A 20234-nucleotide genomic window follows, 5' to 3' on the forward strand; every position below is an offset into this window, starting at 1 on the left:
TGCCAGCTATGACTGCTTGCTTGCCCTGCTTTCTACTATTCCTGAAGCATCCATATTAGCCCTAAGAAAAGCTAGATGGATCTTTGGTCTAACCTGGGACAAACCTTTTTATATTATAAAGCTGAGTTCAAATTTACGTTATCCAAATGAATTTTTGAATAAAAATGATCAAAGTTTTGAAAAATCTGATGATATTAAAGTAACAGTGGAAAATTCAATCATCAAAATTCTCAAAACCTAACAGCATCACTATAAGTAAATTCCAAAAAAACTAAAAAAAAAGCCAAATTTGAGCATTTTAGTTGATTACTTTATTTCTTTGACAGGAATACTTTCAGGTGATAGAACTCATTCGCAGCTGCTTCTAAAAGTTACACAGACCACGGTGCTTCATATGCTTGACTTGCTTAACCATTAGGTAATTCCACACACTGCATAAAATAAATTTGTGAATAGTATGCCTTTCTGGTACATTTACACTTTAAAAGAGCTACAGTTGCTCAGATCAGTATAATGGACAAATGACTAAATTTGTACAAAGCAGAGGTCGACAGTGGGCTTTAAATCGAACTCATTTAGTTAAGGGTGAGCCTCTTCATCTCCCTTATTTAAGCAGTGGCAACAAATTGAAGACAGACAAGGAGAAATGACACTAAGTGCTCAGAAGTACACTCTCTTACAAATGATTCTGTTTAAACTCCTTAAAAATACTGAGGCAGCAATACAACGCTTTGGATGCAAGAGAACGTGATGATAAGAAACGCACAGAGAATGTATCATGCTAAAACAGTACTAGGCATTAACTATAGATTCCCTTTGTTTTTCAAATAAGTGAATATTTAAAAAAATAGAAGTTTTACTCTTGTGTTAACTTTTTTCCCCCTAAACAGTTCTCTTCTATTTTTCCCCGCTTCCTTTTTCATGTCAACATTTTGGCAAATGCCCAGAAAACACTACTAATGACATGAATACCAGTGTCTTCATTGAAAAGATAAGCTTCTAATCTGCTGAATGAAAGCCCCCTCACTAATACTTGCAAATAAAAATAATGCTTTAAACTTACTGAAGCAAATTCTCTGTACTGTGAAAAAGAATATAATAGTTAAATGTAAATGTGTTGTATGATGGATTCATAAACAGATTACTGATCCCATGGCTGAGAACTGGTGTTAGTGAAGTAATTACAGAGCTTTGATCAGAACACGCACGGAATTCAAGACATGCAAAATGGTATCAGTTTAAAAATACAGGAAGAAACTGACTTTTACATCATTGTAACTGCAATATTGCTTTGTAAACTTGCATAACAGAACTTTAAAACTTCACACTTGTAATTAAATGTGATTTTCTCTCTCTCTAAACTGGAGCTGCAATTAAAACAGTATGTTTCTTGGTCTGGAACACACTTTAAAACTGTAACATGCCTCAGTCATTAAATTTGCCGTAGTTTTAAGATGTATTTCAACTCAGATCCTACTTATGTAGATCCCTATATCCAAATATGCATATAATTGCCTGAGCACACAAAAGCACTACCAAGTTTTCTACTGCATATGACCATCTTTGTATTTACAAACACTCATCATCTACTCTAAACTTTCATTTGATAATTAGAAAATATGGTTTTGCTTATTCAGACTACATACCTAATCTGATATGGAAGTAAAAGCTCGTGTTTTGAGTCCTGTTTGAACCATGCTCAGCAAGATCTAGTGCTGGGAAAATCTTAAGTCAACATAGCGCAGTAAATGTAAACTACAGATGCCTAGAAGCTGCTGCTTTGATCCCAACAGGTAATTCCAAGAATGTTACCGAAATGAACATTTCAGTTCAAGTTACAACAAGAAACAAGATGCTTTAATTAAATGCCGGTAACTACAGCAAAGTGTGTGCAGCAGCAGCAGCACTAAGTAATCTAGGTGATTTTTTGATAAAATTCCCCTGCATAACAAAAAATCCCAAACAAACCAAAAAAAAAAGGAAACAAGTAGCAGAAAAGCACACCAAAGCTATTACCATTTCCATTAAAGACAACAATATTTCTATCTGTAATTAATAATACAAAGGACTAGAAACTAAATTAGGATGCATGATGCATTAAGACAGGTGACATCTTTATACTGTTTAATCCTTAAAGAAGCTATTTTAGTAATAGATTCACAAAGTCCAATGCTAAAAAAATCCCTCCGTAGAGCAAACTGCTTCTTTATATGTAATGTTCCTTCCAAAAAATCAAGACTACAATTACTAAAATGTCCACTAGATGCCTTGTGTCCCTCTTAATTATCTGCCTGTCTATTAGCCAAGACGTTCTCTGTTAACCACAGGATTGCATTACTGCAGTCTGTATGACAACATCTTTCATCAACAGCTTCATGTTGCAAGCTGAACCCCACGCAGGCCTGCCTAAGTGAATCACAATCAACATTTTCTTGATCCAAAGTCTGAAGAATTGGAAGAAACTTGGTTATTTATAGACTTCAAATAGAAAATGTTTTACTTAATGAAAGCATCTATACTTGTTCAGATATTTTCTTTTTTTTCCTTCAACACTTTTCTGTAAGCAGACTGCACAAATTATTATACTAATACATTATTAAATCTAAGAATATTAAATAATTGTAATAAAGCATAATAATCAATGATCCCTTATCTGAATGTCAGTGAAAGCTGGAGGTAAAAGAAGTAAGTATCCATTAAGCCCTCTGAAAGGAGAGTTAACTGACATTATACACATGAAGGCCAGGTAAACACCTATTCTTATTGTCTTTGTTCTAAAAATGTAATAATCTGTTTCCTATACCAACATTCTAACACCTGGATGAACCTGGATATCTTCTGTGGAAAAAAAAAGCCTATCTTCTTTTAAAGATCTTAAGTAACAAAATCCACTACACATTTTTCATCATTTTCACTGAAAAAAAATCCAGTTTATTTCCCTTCCAAATTTACCTAGCTTCACCATCTATTCATTGCATCTTGTCACACCTTTGTATCTGCAAAGTAAAGAACCTTCCATTGGCAGAAAATCTTCTTGCATAGGTACCATCACACTGGGATTTAAATTACTCATTATTTTCTCTTGGACAGAATAGTTTTCTTCAGTCTCACAGGAGGACAGATTTGCCTGACCGCATATCATTTCATCTTGCAGCTTCACCATCAACCTTTTCCAATTTGACATATATTCAGACACAAAGACAACAAAAGCGGCAAAATGTTCCAGAAATGGTCTAATGACTGGCATATATTACGTTAATGGCATTTTATTCCTCTTTTTCAAAACTCAAGAGGTCTCCTAGCATAGCAGGTAAGAGAACCGCATGGACTCCTGTTAAGTCAGTTATCTATCATGATCTCACATTTCTCATCACTTACTTTCCTACATATTAATCCTGAACACATACAAAATCTGAACTAATCATCACAAAGGTACAAATTCACACTGAAGAACATCAAAGTGATTACTCTAAATGAACCCTGGTTACTATGTATTCCTAGCCCCTAGTTCTCCATTCCAATTTCTGTGTCACCAGCAAACTTAACAGCTGTGATTTGACATTTTCTTCCAGATCACTGATATAAAAATTAAACAGAAATGGATCAAGAAAATATTTTTGCAATATCCACCAGTTTTCCTGGTATTACCAATTTATTTAGCTGATGAACTTATGTATATTTTTCTGCATTGTGAAGTATTTTCATATACGTTTGCCCATTTTTTTTTTCCCCATTTTTCATCTCTTTTCTGGATTTTCATTCTCTAGCCTACTATAAAGAGCCATCAAGTTACTTCCTGAGTGAGGGCACATTGTTTTGGCAGCTACATTAGAAGCTGTTAACCACCTCTCTCAAATACTATATCGTATCACGTAGCTATGGTAGCAGGGGGGAAACCCTCAATGCTGATACGAAAAAAGAGAAACAAAACCAAAACCGACCACACCCAATACTTTATGGAAAAAAAGCAGATTGATAAATTAAAAATTGCACCACTTGGCACCTCTGCTGGCTGAAAGAGACAAGTAACTCTCTCATACAGCATCCCTTGCAGGACTAGACTGAATTTTTTTGTCTGATGAAACACATTAGAAGAACTGCACAGCTGCCAATCCACTATGTCGACTGGCTCTATGTTGTTGGCTATGTATTTTTTGAAAGTTCAACTAGAAAGTTTTCACAGTTAAACTCACAGAAATTTCTCTGTAAAACTGAGTTAGACCAGTATTAAGTATCTTTCACTAAAAAGAAGTCACATTCTTATGATAACGGAGATAATTAGTATACGAATGTTGCTAGACCACAGAAGGTTATGAAAGTTCTTGGTTTCCATGTGCCAATACTAAAAGAGGAACTGGTTTGTTTATTATTTACGAACATTTATACGAAAAAATGCTCATTATTTAATCAGTTCTGATTAAAAATTCAAGATCCAGAATTTCACAAACTATTTTAAAGAAAGTTTTGGACCCAGTATCAAAATATGAGAAAGTAGCACATGAAAAATAAAGTTTATGTACTACCAATGAAAAAGTTTAATTTAAAATTTAATTGAAATGTAAGGTATTCAAGTTTAATGTTTTCTTGAATAAATGTATATTTCCTCCTATAATGTGTAGGAAACAAGACGAGATGATGAAAAAAGACATTGAGAAAGGCAGAGAAACAGTATAGTTATTTTTAGACATCTAAGACTAGCCTCATCTGCTAGTAATAATGGCATCATTCCACAGCAGGTGAAAACGAGCAGGAAAGTGACTGAAGACAAGGCAGGTACTGTTTGTTGCTGTGCTTCAGGTGTTACTGACGCAGCGACCACAAGTGCACTTAGAAATCAGGGAACAGCAGCAGTCTCTGAAGGACAAGAGGCAGCTGCAATGGCAGTATCAGACAAAACTGTAGCAGTAAAACATTGGAAAAAGTGAGAGCAGGGCAGGATATTAATAAAATAGGTTTGTTGGTGGGAAGGAATTGTGAGAAGATGATTGCACTAACGGTGTTAAAAAAACAAAAGCAAACCCTCAATAGAAAACAGAGAAAGTTCTATCATTCAAAGAACATGATGATAAGCATGTAAGCATTTCAGAAGCACAAATAATGAGTAAAACATGCATGCTATAGAAAGGCTGAAGTATCAGGATTTAGCTAGCAAATGCTACCACAAAAAAAGGAGCAGAATGAAAAGTCAAAACACAGTACAAACATCATGAATCTGGCTACTCATAGGAAATCAGGTTTGTCGCATCAAGAAAAGTGGGGAGATGACCGGGAGTTGGAAAGAACCTAAGGATGAGGTTCCATCTGATTTAAGAGCTCACTGCTTCCAGAAGAGAAAGGAGCTTTGCTCTCTCCTCTTTCCAGATACCCTTTTCCACCATTTACCACTCCTTGTTAGCTCTGGTCCTCCATGACGTAGTTTAAATCGCTAACCTGACAGAAAATTAAATGAGTAAAAAAAGATTAGTGAATCAAAAAAAAAAGTCATGGAATGCTTACAAGTGGCAGAGTCAACACATGGAACAAAAGAGTAAGGACCAACTTCCCTCTCAAGAGCTCCTAATCACTGATCTCTGCCACTCATGAAATTCAAGAAATTCAGTTGTGGAGGAAAGAACCATGAAGAAAACTGAAAAAGAGAGATGTTGGAGAGAACTGGAGAATAGGAGAGTGAGCATCACAACTATAAGAGTTGTTTCACTGTTGAGGAGTGCAAGTTCGTCAAGCGAGTACAGGCAGACCGTTGGTAGGTTAGAGGGAGATGAATTGGGGAACAAGTCGATTATACACTTAATTCTTTTCAAAGATTCTAAGCACTGGAGAGAACAAACTATTTCATGAAGAAACAGAACACTTCACTTTGGCTCATGAACACCTGTAAACAGCATGCTTCACACTGGCACTGCCAACACTAAGCACCGCCAAACGACAAACACTGCTGGTTCTGTTTTCCCGTTGCCTTGAACCTCATCAGCAGAAGCATTATCCTAACCTTCTTAACTTGGCTTCTGGAAGTCTGTACTATAATGAATCCCTCCTCTCCCTGACATATTGAAGGTTGAAGGCTGTAGCACTTTTGCAGCTAATTAGTGGGGGCTCCTTTCCCAGGCATGTGACTAGTGCCAAGAACTACACAGAAGCAACTCAAGTGCCACATGCTAAACATATTATTGCACCGAATTGATCGACATTTCTATTTGTGAACAAGTAGATATACATGATTAAAAGCTCTACTATAAAAACACCTTTGTCGTGCAAGCATATTTAGTAGCGGACAACCTGAAAGCACAATCTTGAGGCAAGTAGCAGGGGAAGGTAATTTTTTATCTTTAAGAACAAACCAAACCAAATAACTGAATTTAAATTGCTGCAACAAACACTTGTTTAATTGGCAAGTCTAACTACTTACCCCCCCCCAAATAATTTAAAAAGTAACTTATATCCCTCATTAAACATTCTAGTGCCAGAAGTAAGGTGTAAACAAGATTAATTCACTGCACAGAAGCTACTCTCTATTTCTTCAACTCAGTAAGCCACTTGCAATATGGAACTTCTTCACATCAGTTTTAGCTATAAAATGTATTACTACTCTGCGCATCTTGTAGAATAAAAACCCTGAACATGTGCAGACACACAAACACCACACACAAAATGAAGTGTCCCACTAAGCTCAGCTTGCCAGACTTTTTGTTAGCCAGCCTGAAAGTAAATGTAGGTTGTCTATGGCGAGAGAATGCTGCTTCAGCAGTTCAGAATGAATTTCAAGCCTGTTCTCTATTTTATCTTTTGTCAGGGTAATGTATTCAAGGCAATAGTGAGCTGACAATTTAAATAACTACATTTTAAAACAAACGAAGCATTGATGTTAATGTGTGAAAATGGTCCCAACCCCTGGGAGTCCTGGTTCCCACCATTGTTTACTCTGACAACAGGATATAATTGCTTACTTACTTGGCAGCAAACTTTACCATCTGCTTGCTTGCATGCTGTCCCACAGCCACAAGAGCCTGGATATTAAACTGCTGCTGACGCAGGACTAAGAAACACTGCTTCCCTGAATACAAAGAAAAACAACGCAGGTGTATTAAGGACAAGTTACTCGAGGTCTTTGTGAATGAGAAAAAATGCCTTACTACTTTAGTATTAAGCTGAGCTTTTAAGGGGGTGTGTGAGTGTCTCTCTCTTTTCCCACCCCCCTCCCCCCCGCCCCGCGCCAAACAGCTACATCAAACTAGTCAGCTCTCCATGTACACAGATATACACACTGAACACTGAGATAAATCAAGTCCATCTATAAACATGTGAATGGACATTTTCTAAAAACAACAATAAGCCTTCCAAGATAAATAACATCTAGACAAAACAAAACCTAGAAATAATAACTTTTAAAATATCTATTGTTCTTCAACTGCAAGAAGTAAATCATACTTTTTCTTGTTGCTTTGCTCACAACTACTTCAAGTCTGCATTATTTTAAAAGAAGTTTTTTCTCATCTTCTCAAATTAAAGCTGTAGAGTTCACTACACAAAGCTGCTCTGAGAGAAATAGGCTTGATTTTGCACCACAGGGACTAAACCAACAATGTTCATTCTATAATACACCACACATTCAGAATGAAGGGAAACAAAAGGAGTATTGATTCTGGTGAATGACAAGAACCTGAAAGACCCAAGTAAAAATTCCTGTAAGAGCAATTTATTCATGAACAGCTTAGGGAAAAAGAAGTTAATAGGAATTAATAATAATTTACATAATGCACTTTGTTGACTTTTTAAATGGGTATTTCCAAGTCAACAAAGCTCCTTCTAATCTGTTTAGCTGACACTTACAACCATTTCATATTTCTCCTCACATTTCTAATAATCATTTACTCCTTAACTTAGATTTAAGGAAATACGGTGATTTTAAATGCTTCTTCCTCCGAGAGAGAAATTAACAACAAACATTTCATTGTTGTACTTCATTGTATCTGATAAAATGCATCAATATAATTTTAATTCCAAGTTCTGACTCATAACATTATAGCATTTCCATTAAAATGGTAAGAATAGAAAGAAGCCAGAAGCTTTGTTATTTCCCAGTTATTGTTGACTTAGACTATAAAACATTAAAATCAACATATATATAACTTGAACTCTGACACTAAAAAGCCAGCTGCAGTTTTCATTTGTAATTATGTAGATTACCATTCCTGACACATAGCTACAGATAATTTAAACAGTATCAGAAGATAAATGCAGAACACTGGACACATAATCTGACGGAAATAAAAGCAAACATATAAAACTATATCAAATATTATTAAAAATTAACATTATAATTATTGGAAATAACTAACATTGTCCTATGATTGTGATTTCATAAATGCAACAAAATTAATTCCATATTTTCAGAAAATAGAGTACAACTATTTCTGTATTGCAGAGGCTGCAAATCTAAGTAAAGAAGCTAATACAATACGGATGTACATATTTCTTGCAGGCAAACATCAAGTCCCAGATTTAAATCAGAAAAGTACAGGCTTCAGAAATTAAATAGAGCCTTCAGTGGTATACATGCCTGTGTTTCAGATCCAGCGAGTCAACAAAGTACAATTTTTCCATAGGACACAACATGCTAAGCTGCTTTGGATAAACCAGATGTATCCCACATCTTTGACATCTCAATATTTCTTACTTACAATGTGGTTTGATACAGTATTTTCTAGAAAACAGTATTTGTCTCCATGATTTCAGTTACAAATATTTTAGGAAAATATGATCAAAGTTTCAGCAATGACGTATTTAGGTGTTCAAACAAAAAATACACAACTGAAGACAGCTACAATGTCACTTGACTAGTAAATATTTAAGGAGAAGACAGTGAAATAAACAGAGGGACCTGCTATCATACTAATCAGAAGCAAAAGTTTGGCAGTTGTACTTAATCCCAAACATTAGAAGTCGGATCAATATCTGCATTATAAAAGGACTCAAATCTTTTTGTCATGAGTAACAGTAGTTGTTTTCATGAGGAAAGAGGATGTTTTGTAGAACATAACCATTTCTAATCACACAAAGATAAGTGATCAAACAAACCTCTCTGATAGGAATAGTTAAATTATCACAGTTACAAAGATTGTAGGAGGAAACAGAACTTTTCCCAAACGAGCCGAAGGCGTGCAAAATAAAGTATCCAAAAGACAAGCCATAATCCAATCTAATTCATGATTAGATGCCTTTCCAGATCAAGAGATGGAATTCCCACAGGAATGCCTAAAAAGATGAAAAGTTTCAAAAGAAATATGGTTAAAAAGGTCTGACTCAGTCTAATGCAAGGAACTTTTAGTCACTGAACAAATAAGAGAAGACACCACACAGAGAATCCCATCAAAAGTAAGCACATAAAACCAAATGGGAATCCATTTCCTTTCTTGGATGCAAGTACCAAATGACACAAGACCTTCTGAAAGAAAAGGATGTAAGGAAGCAATTTGCATAAGGAGTAAAAAATGTTTGGTCATATAGATTAATACATTGCTAGTTACAGACATCTGCCAGCAAAGTGAAAACTTCATATGGTTTATTGTAAAATTTGGTCCAGTATTTAAATTGCTCTTGGTGGTACTCGTATTTTCAGACATACTGTTGAAAAATTAAACATACTGATGTTTTCTAAACCTTTGCATTCATAAACCAAAACCAAGTTCAGCTCTAACATACTGTGCAATTCCCAGCTGCCTGACAGAATCCAGACTGATCTCCCAACTGCAATGATAAACGTGATCAGCAGCTTAGGCTGGCTTTAAAATAAGGCCAGAAATAACATTTAGTCAGTCTACAGTGACAACCACAGGGTCCTAAGCACTTTAATTTTAGTACAAACCACAGAAATTCCCAGCACCCCATTCTTTACACATCCTTCAGTTCATTTCCATCAGACTTCATGAGTGGCTTGCTATATGAGACAGCTGGATTCTGCAGTTGTTCACATTCATTTTTTTCAGTTTATTGGTCAGAACCAGTCAGGGTTAAATAAAGGATATGTTGGTTATTTAGGAGTCAAATTCGAGCTTCTGAGAAAAACTAAAGCTATTTTTCTGTAAGATTTTCCTGTTTCCTGCAAGACTTTCCTTTCCATAATGGTAGGAATAGTGCCACGATGTGTGTGGGAAAGGCTAATATTACTTTTTACTCTTAAACATTTACTTTTCTTTTGAGATTCTTTCCCCCAAAGCTTAAGGAAACAAGCATATGGCATTCCCTAGCAGCATTCCCTGAATGTCAGAATTGTTCTGTGCTGTCAGACCAAGAGGGAACAAGAAGCACAACCAATAAATTGAGAACACTTCACGCCCATAATCAACTCCTTTTGCTTTCATTCTTCAGGTTGTGTTAAAGAGTTTTGAAAATAAGCACTGTTCTTTCATGAAAAGCAATAGTCTTTCCTGAGTCAAAGTTGAAGGATGACAAACAGCTTCTTGTAAGTTAGTATTGCCATGTAACATATATGTTGCTCTGATTGATTGAAGTAAATACATATATGTTACTCTGATTGAAGTAAATGCATATATCATGCAAGATATCGTATATAAATACAATAGAGAGACAGTAATAAACAACCATTGAACTTTACTTTGTTTTAAAGGTATGCACAGACACCTGTCTTTTAATATACCAAATTCTGTTAATGGTCTGAACTCTTCCTACAACCGCAAAAGAAAAAGCCATAAGGATACTCTTATTCATACACTGATAGTAACATTTTAATTAGATAGTGTGTTTCCTGTCTGAACAACTTCAAGTTGTAATGACAAGGCTTTCACGGCTTTTGGGGTTGACAACTTCTATATATAGCAAAGAGAGACTTCCACGTAAGACCACACTACAGAACTATTGAGGAAATCAGAGGACCCCCTAAATTTAAAGATTCTAATACAAAATGAAATGTGCATTATATGTATATATATACATGCAGTTCCTTATCTTAACTGACTGCAGTACAGACACTCATTAAGAGGGACATTTTTTAAGAAAATGAAGCCTCAAAAAGAGAAATTAATCTGGTATCTGTGACAATATTCTGTACTGGATTTTCACCCCTAGTTTGACTCATTCCCAATTCTAAGACTACTGTTAAATTTCATCTGTGAAGATAAATTTCTTTATGCTCTTTTCTTTCAACTCTTGGGAAGACAAGGTATTTATATCTCACTACAGAGCTGCCAAACATAACTGGAACCAGTACAACAGTTGTCAGCATCTGATGTCAACTGAAAAGGCCAAAGCCTATTTAAGTTTGCATATGGCAAACGGATCTCCAGAGAGAACTTCTGATTCCAGGAAAGAAATATGGCTGTCAGATAGCCAAGTATGACAGCCCACACTACTGAGAACCGATAAAAGGATTTTCCCTTTGTCTTGTTAAAAAAAGATGATGTTTCTTATTTTAAGTTCAAATTGATATAATCAGATACTGGTAACTGGAAGTAAAAATTCTGAAATTCTGAAATTTTAACACAGATTTTTGTTTCCTGTAGAAGAAAAGGTATAGTGAAAATATTCATATGCAGCAGAATAAATACAGCATGTCTGATAACTGATACATTTATAATAAAAGTACGTTTTACAGTAGAAGATTGTAACTGTTTTATCTCACAACTGTTAACACCCAAAGCAGAATGACTATAATATTTTTAAATTCCTATTATTTACAATTGTCCACACATTATTTAGTAATATGATAAAACCAAAACTCACTTTTACTACAGTGTAATAGTAATACCCCATTTCCACTCAGCTGAAAACAAAATTTCCTTTTCTCCTCTTGGGAAAAGAGAGGTGGAAAAAAGAGAAAATAACCAGTCAAAGTGAACACTGAGTAACCAGGTGGCAAAGTTTTCTTGTATGCAAGACATAACTAACAGGTCATGAAGCCAAAATAAACATTCAGGTTATACTAACAATATGAGGAAATAAAAATAAAAACCCTGGAGGCATCTCACCTTTAGCTCTGCTTGTATGAATTCTGCCACGAACCCAAACCACTTCATCAGCCTTCTCCACTGTCAAGTCTTTTACTCGAATCAAAACTCTGTCTGAATTACAGAAATAAAACACATTTTAAAATGGTTTTGGTTTTTTTTTGAAGCGAAACATTTTTCACTTTAAACTCCAAATACATTTTCTATCATTGCTAAAATTTATAATAAATCCAAAACATTACTTTTTTATTTACAGTATAATAGAAGTACTGAAAACACACAAGACCCCATTTCCTTTCTCGGTGAATTGTACTTGATCAAGTAGTTTTAAATTGGTTTGAGCTTATTATTTGATTTATATAGCAGGGTCAAACTGCACTAAAACAAAAGCAAGACTCACTGTAGTTCATGGATGGCAGAACCCAGCATGAGTACACTATTTTTGATAGGACTTCACTGTGCTGCGCTGTACTACCTGCATTTATTAGTCTGGATTTCTGCTAGCTAAGGGATGTCTGCCCTGCTGCACTAAGCAACGTGAGTTGGTATGTTGAACACAGCAAAACAAGGGTTCAGAGGTAACATGACTATTCTCTGTATCTACGTAAGTAGGGTGACTATCACTGTAAAATGATTATTATTTAAAATAAAGAAAAGAAAGAAACCACAAATAAAAGTGCATTAGAAATTAAAAGACGACTTATTTTGATAAAAACAATAGCATTTTGGAGCAACAAGAGTATTACTGTGTAAAACCAGTAAAATTTATTTTAAGAGAGAATCTCTTTGACAACCTGATCAAGCACCACTATCATTGTAGGAGCCAGGATTCATAAGAACCCTTCAAATTCTATGTACCCAAGAAAGCTAAATAACAATAGGAATGCACGGTTTGGAAAGGACAGATTTTGGATAGTAAAGGAAAAAAAAATATAAAGGAAAATATTTTTAAATAAATCAGGACTTTAAAAACTGTATACAACCTTATGAACTGCTAATATGCTGACTGCATGCCACTGTTCCTTGAAATGTACTTGTTTAATCGTATTTTTCTGTAGATTTTTGGCCAAATGTATTTTTGCATGATCTCAAATACTTATTTCTTATAGTATTTACAAATCAGTTAGAGGATCTACATAGCATTGCATAGAACCTCAACAGTTCTAACAGCTACACTTATTCATTTACAGTTTGTATGTGGTTAAAAGCACTGCTTATTAGAAAAAAAAAATATCTTCAAGAGAGATATTGATCCTTATGGGTCTTTTCCAACTCGAGATATTCCATGATTCTATTCTATGATTCTCTGATACGTAACACAAGCAAATTCACTCTCTCTGTTCTTCTCCCTTGTTTCAAAATAACATTAAATTTACTAAGACACCACCACTCTAGACCTTTCCCGCCAGAACTTTTCCAAAGTTTGCCTCCCCCGGGTTCCATCTGTCGTTCTGGACTCCTTCCCTCCGTCTCTCAATACCAGTCACAGCTTGCCCTGCAAGCCTCTTATTCTGCACTGGGAGTTCTGCGGGGGGCGGGTGTTGAAAATGTTCATTAGCTTATGCTCAGGGCAATGTAGGTTTTTTTCTTCGCAGACACACATGAAAACCAGAACAGAATGAAAGTGCACAGAGAAATGTGATAGGAAATTGACTCAAATATATTAATAATGTGTGTGTGCATGCATGCACTGGGGAAGGGAGAAAGGGGAATAAAGATGTTATCACTTGCCAGCAACTTGTGATATTCAAACTTTATCAGTACTACAGGAAGCATGCAACCAGCACAACCCATAAGCTTTAGTATTTCTAAAAGTTTTATATTCAGACAGTTAAAATTACCTCAGTCAACTTAAAATGGTATTGTTAGAAACTTAAAGCATTTTTCATTCACAAGCATAAAGACAGAATGAGGTGTCACCCTTTTTATGGATCCTTAGTGTTTCAGGATCCATCTGCATCAGATAAATATTTTAAAAAGTCCTTTGTATACATAACAGTTCATGTTTCACCAAGACTAAAAAGACACCTTTAACACAAAAATTTTTATATGGTATGAATTATTAAGAACTTTTTTACCTTTCTTAAAAAGGGTAATAAAACAACATCTATCATAAAGTCATTTTTTCCAACAGCAGATCACAGAACCACAGCATGGCTGAGGTGGGAAGGGACTGCTGGAGGTCATCTGGTCCAAGCCCCTGCTCAAGCAGGGCCACCCAGAGCCGGCTGTCCAAGATTATGTTCTGATGGGTTTTTAATATCTCCATGGAGGGAGACTCCACAATCTCCCCAGGCAACCTGTGCCAGTGCTTGGTCACCCTCACAGTAAAAAAAATCTTCCTGATGTTTGCAGGGAACTTCCTGGGTTGCTGTTTGTGCCCATTGCCTCTGGTCCTGTCAATGTGCTCCACCGAAAAAAGCTAGATGTAGCAACTGCTAAGTCACTTTGTTTCCCTCCTTCAACACTTCCTAAATCTAGTCTTCTCCTCTCATTTCTAAAATGCCACCAGTTCATGATAACATCTACCTTTGTTAGCGTAAGCAATCGTTTGTCACTCATTTTCTCTTGTCCAACCAACATATTGTAGCTCAAATCTTCCCTCTGTACTCTCACATATCATTTCACCTGGAATTCCTTTCAGTTCATTTCTCTCTCTTCCATGATAAAAATGAAGCTTCTTGTTCTCACCTTTAAGGTCCTCCCACCATACCCTTCAGACTACCACCTCCCTGTTCTTTCACAAATGCAAGCTATACTTACATTTTCTGTCTTCTTGCCACATAAACACTTACAGACAATTAAATAATGCAAAAATAAAAGATGTTTTAAACCGTGCTACAGTTGCAGTAAAGACAAGGGAACAAAGATTTTAAACGAAGTTCAAACAAAATACTCCATAAGTCTGAAATTACACTTCCAGCCCCAGTTCAATATTCATGCTATCTCACCTTCATTGCTATTTTGAATCATGTTTAAGGGGAAACCATATTTTTTCATCTCCTTCATGTATAGCACAATCTCTTCTTTTCAACATACTAAATATCCTTATCTTTCTCTCAGAACTCTACCCTCTTCTAAACATGGGAGGAGAGGATAAAAACCCAAAAAGCTGTGTGGGTTATACAAGACAAAATCACTTTTCCACCCCCAGATCCCCATTTTCTGCCTGTCCTATCAGCGTGTTTACCAAGTTGATTTATCTTGCATCATGGAGTTTTGAACAGTATGATCAATACTTCTGCTGTCTCTGTGAAGTGCCAGCATCTTCACAATGTTGGATAAATTTGAAAAAGAGAAGCTAAGTTTAATAAAAAAAAATGGAAAGCCAAAAGCAGTATAAGATGAAAGCAGCTTCCAGGGAGGGGAGATGAAAGTAATGGGACTGAAGGGAGAAAAAGGGAAAGGCAATCATAGCCTCAAGCAGGCAGGAAGGACTTGAAAGACATGATGTAACAGGAAGTGAGAACATCAGATAGCCAGGGCAGCCAGCGTGAGCAGAAGACTGAAGTGGGCCAAGAATGAGGGCATGGGTGTGCGTGAGATCAGTGGAGCAGAGTGGAGCATCTATGCAACAACTCTGTGAACAGGCAAAGAGAGTTTTAATTTGCCTGCAGAGGAACAAGAATCTATGAGTATGGCAAAAGGACAATAAGCCCATCCTTTGGAAAGGCAGAATAATTTGCTCTGATCACTCTTAAGCTTTTTAACTTCCCATGTCCAGCCGGTGTCCTCAGGACAGTGCAACTATAGCAAGCCTAAAAGCAACAGTGCTGCAGACATCCAACTGAGCTCCTACCCACGTCTGTGCTGTCTGTATTGTCTGCTGGCTCCAGTAACCAGACGGTATGTGGATCCGCACATGTCATACCACAATTCATTATTCTGACTTAGAAATGGCATGTACCCACACAGACTTCAGAAACAAACAAAATTAATACAGTACAGACAGATGGGAACACCTGCATCTGTGCTTCCCCGCCAGCCCCTGCTCCAAGCAGTAGTTCCTCCAAGACACTCCATGCAAGCAGAATACTTTGGGGAAAAGCACATATACACTACTGATGCTGAGTGATGACTTCACCCTCCCCTGAGTCCTTTGATAAGAGCTCTCCCTGGCAGGAACTACTGAATCTTTAAATAAGAGGGCATTAGTTTCATGGAAGGGACTAAGCTGATCTTGAACTTTTTTATTATAGGCACTTTGGTTTTTATTGTTACTAGTTTTGGTGTTCTGCATAACCATCTTCTAAAAAATGGAACAGCAGGACTGCCATAGGTTGTATTTTAAGCCCAATGGAAAACCTACTCAATCTCATCCATACATTGCCTGAGACTTTTTTTTTTCTCAAACAAGGACCAAGGGCACAGCAGATCTCAATACAGCACTCAGCCTTTTTCCTATCATCTTGTGTAGCTTTCGCCATTTTCCTTCTCAATGTATTTTTTTTCTCCACAGTATTTTTCAGAGTTTCTTTTCAATATGAGACAGTTGGCAGGGCAGACTTTCTCCATGAGAGTAGGATTTGATCCACCATCTCAATCTCCCAGCTTGGGTCTCCCACACAGTTGTTTGCTATGGGGTGTGAAACTGTTAGAGGAAACACAGCTTGCAGAAACTCTAGTGAGCCAAATGCCATCGCAGAAGAGCGCAGGGGGAAGAGATCCAATCGGGCAATCTTTCAGTCCACAGTCAGCAGTGCAGGTTAACCAATCAGATGCTAACTTGGGAGAAGTTACCTTTTTATTATTATCATACCTTTTAGGTTGTGACTGCGGACCAACCTATAGATCGTTATGTGGTCACGCGTAACAATGGATGGCTGTGTTCCTGCCCCTTCCAGCAGTCATCAGACCCCTACCCAACTTCTTGCCCTTTGCTACGCTGACTAAACAAGTTGTTATTATTAGCATGTTGAAACGGATCAGAAGACCCAGTATCAGGAAGAGAGAGACCACAGCAGCCAGCAGTTGGGCTGGCTTACAACGTGATCTCAACTTTAGTTCTCTTTCTTTGACAGCTAGTATGTATGTTATTCAATAATGACTGCTAATACAGTCTCTAGTCATTTTCTTGTCCCGTTCTTGATATAATGTTCCCCTTCAGCTGGTTTCAACCTATGATTGCTTTTGTGGCTCCTCCTCTTCCCTACATTCTGTATTTCCCTTCCTAAGGGAGGTCAACCAAAACAACCGTTCAGAGGAGAAAAAAAATCACCTAATCACAGATGATGTTCCTTTTTTACATTTCGTTATGAAGAAGTTACAAGAAGACAGTCTATTACCTTTCCTCGTTCCTGTTTCATGCACATAATATGAAGATTAGGATTTCTTGGGATGTTGGCCTGGGAGATTGTTCTCTAGCTGACAAGTCTTTCTGAATCCCAATTCCCCAGCAGTATAACATGAGGATTTCCCGAATTCATAGTGGTGTGAATAATGATAAAACCCATAAAAATTAACATATAATATTAATGGATTTGGTGGTCATATGCAGGAGTAACGAAGGCTGCATAAGCAGACAGATATCGTACTCAGAGAGACAGCTGTTGCAGCAAGCCATAGCAGAACTTACTCCAAACAAAGAAAAAAACTGACACCTCAGGACTCAGTACATTATAAATAATAATAATTTAATCCAAAAAAGTCAAGCCTGCAGTGACTGACAGAGACAAAAACTGACAAGCTGTGTAGGGCGTAGTCCCGGCAAGGGCAAAGATTGAGATTCTATAACCTCTCCGGACCCAACTCCAATATCCAACCACACTCATGATTTTTTTTCCTTCTATCTAATCAGAATTTCCTGTGTTCCGACTTCTGCCCACGACCTTCTGTCCAGTTACCACACACCTTCAAGAGTCTGACTTTATCATCTCTACATCATCCCATTAAGTAGCTTTAAACAGTAATAAGATCACCCCACAACTTCCTCTTCTCCAGGCTGAAGAAGCCCAGCTCCCCCAGCCTCTCCTCAGAGATACTGTGCTCCAGTCCCCTGAGCAATTTGGTAGTTCTCCATTGGACTGGCTCCAAAATGTTAATGTCGTCCTTGCACTGGAGAGTCCAAACCTGGACACAGCGCTCCCGATGCAGCCTCACAAGTGCCAAATGTATTCAAATAGAAAGAATGGCAGCAGGATTTGAATCAAAAAGTTTGGTAAACTGTTTCTCAAACAAGTGCTGAAGATATAAAGTATATAACTTCTTTTTTCCTTCTTCCCCCCTCTCCTCTTTTTAAAAAAACTTTTTTTTGTTATTTAACTGACCTGGTTTCTCTTGGGATTGTATCATTGATGACACTCCATATCTTTCCTTAGCATAATCCTAAAATGGAGGTGAGAAACATATATCAAAGAAGCATACATAAAAAAGATTTAACAAAATCATTACAGAGGTAACTGAGGTAATAGAAAACAATTAGCTATAATATTAAAGTCAAGAAATTGTGTTGTAGACTCTGAGATACACAAATGAGAAAAGATAATTGTGCCCCGTAAGAAAATAAAAATTCCAACAGCAACAAACATGCATTAGGATCATTATTTGCTACACAGAAGTTAGTGTGAATGCCTTTACAAAGAGCCTACTCCTGCAAAAATATTTGAGTCCTACAGAAGCAGATCCATTGCTAAGTATTTCCTTCCCATATTCAGGCACACTAAGAAATCCAGCAGATTGCATGTCATTACAACAGCCAAAGGAAGCTCGACTGACTACTAACCTGTTAGGTAAGACACAGGGGGATGGGGCCTTTTCATCAAAAAGTTCACAATTCTAGTTTTCCAGCTAAGCCCATTCATTTCCAAATAAAAAAAGCCTTGGTTTATTTATTTTATTCTATTCAATATACGAACCTAAGTTCATTCTAAATACTTTACTGGGGGAGGAGGTCTCCATTTCTCTGCTTTTGACGAATCGTGGCCCATGTATAATTTTACAGAAGCCACCTATACTCATAATTCCTTATTGCTGCAGCACTTTTGGCCTTTCAACAGCAAGCAAAATTGATTTTATAACAAAATGAACTGATGCTCGTTATTAATACTTTTTTTTTTCTTTCTGAAGAAATACTGGCCTACAATTTTTCCGCACTGATCTCCGTACGAGCCAGACAGACCTGCCAGGCCAGCAGGAGCCACCGGTGCCCCTGCAGAAGGGGCCTGCTATGGAGCAGCAGCCCAGGTGCTTCTGGAGGGGACTGCAAGGGGGAAAGGGCTGAGGGACAGGGCAAGGCTGCGCTCTCATTGCTCAAGCCGGGCCTCCTCCACCCGGGCTCAGGAGACGCTGTGTGACCAGAGAGGGGCCGAAGCTCTTCAGTGAAGCACGAACTGACGGGGCCCGCCGGAGGGGGAGGCGGACAAGCAGGGCAAAGGCAAAAGGCAGCTCTGCCCTCGGGCCCGGCCTCCCCACCCCGCGGGGGCCGCTGCCGCCTGCCCCCTCCTCCCCGGCCCCTCGGCCGGCTCCAGCCCCGCGCTAGGCCGGACCCAGACCCGGACCCTACCCCAGCCCCTGCCCCCTCTCGGCACGGGCAGCCTCGACGCCGCGCCCGCCCGCTCCCTGCGGAGACCCACATCGCCCGCCGACGAGTCGTCGCTCTCCCGGCGGCGCTCCTGGCCCTGGCCGCGGCCACTCGGCATCCTGCTGCGGCCGGCGCGGCCCCTCACCACCCGGCTCCGCTCGGCTCGCCTCAGCACGGCCCCTCGCGCCACGCCGCTTCCGCGCGCCCTCCTCTCGCGAGAGCGCCGCGCCTGCCCTGCGCCGGCCGGGCCTATCGCGAGAGCTGAGGGGCCACGCGGGGGCTGCGCCCGGCGGCGTGCGGCTGGCGCGCGGCCAGGGGCTGGTGCTGGCGCCGCGCGGGGCGGGGGGCGCGCGGGCCGCCTCAGCGCGGGGCGGGGGGCGCGCGGGCCGCCTCAGCGCGGGGCGGGGGGCGCGCGGGCCGCCTCAGCGCGGGGCTCCTTCCCCTCAGCAGCCTCAGGGCTGAGGGAGGTGCTGGTTCCTTCCTCGCTGCTGTTGGCCGCCCCCTCCTCTCCTCAGAAGGCGAGCAAGCAGCCGAAACGGGCTTTTTCACCCCATTGCCACCGTCCTGACGAGGCTCAGCGCCTCCGGCCCTGCCTCTGACGCTGAGGCGAGAGCTGCGGAGGTGTGCTGGTGTGGGCCGCGGCTCTGAGGCTGGGCAGCGGGGGGGGTTTGGTCCTGGCTCACCCTGCTTCACAGTCGGGCACGTTATGGCCTGAGGTGGAGTGTTGGACTGTGAGGTGGCTAACTAATGTGATC

The 20234-nt window shown here is 38.9% G+C and overlaps 1 protein-coding gene across 2 annotated transcripts in view; it reads right to left on the reverse strand.

Annotated features, from left to right (window-relative positions):
* DARS1 (aspartyl-tRNA synthetase 1) overlaps positions 1-19686 on the reverse strand; it is a 42119-nt gene extending 22433 nt beyond the window's left edge. The window contains exons 1-5 of one of the 2 annotated variants that reach the window (XM_068407960.1): positions 19532-19622; positions 18682-18746; positions 18227-18284; positions 11982-12074; positions 6949-7051 (exon numbers count right to left, since the gene is read on the reverse strand). In XM_068407960.1, coding sequence (XP_068264061.1) covers positions 6949-7051; positions 11982-12074; positions 18227-18251 — 221 coding nt within the window. In that variant the 5' untranslated portion in view covers positions 18252-18284; positions 18682-18746; positions 19532-19622. Of the gene's footprint in view, positions 1-6948; positions 7052-11981; positions 12075-18226; positions 18285-18681; positions 18747-19531 lie in introns of both variants that reach the window. The other variant, XM_068407959.1, reaches the window with a different exon arrangement.
* Between the last annotated feature and the right edge of the window lie 548 nt (positions 19687-20234).

Source organism: Nyctibius grandis, chromosome 9 (assembly GCF_013368605.1).
Source record: "Nyctibius grandis isolate bNycGra1 chromosome 9, bNycGra1.pri, whole genome shotgun sequence".
NCBI classification, from domain to species: domain Eukaryota; kingdom Metazoa; phylum Chordata; class Aves; order Nyctibiiformes; family Nyctibiidae; genus Nyctibius; species Nyctibius grandis.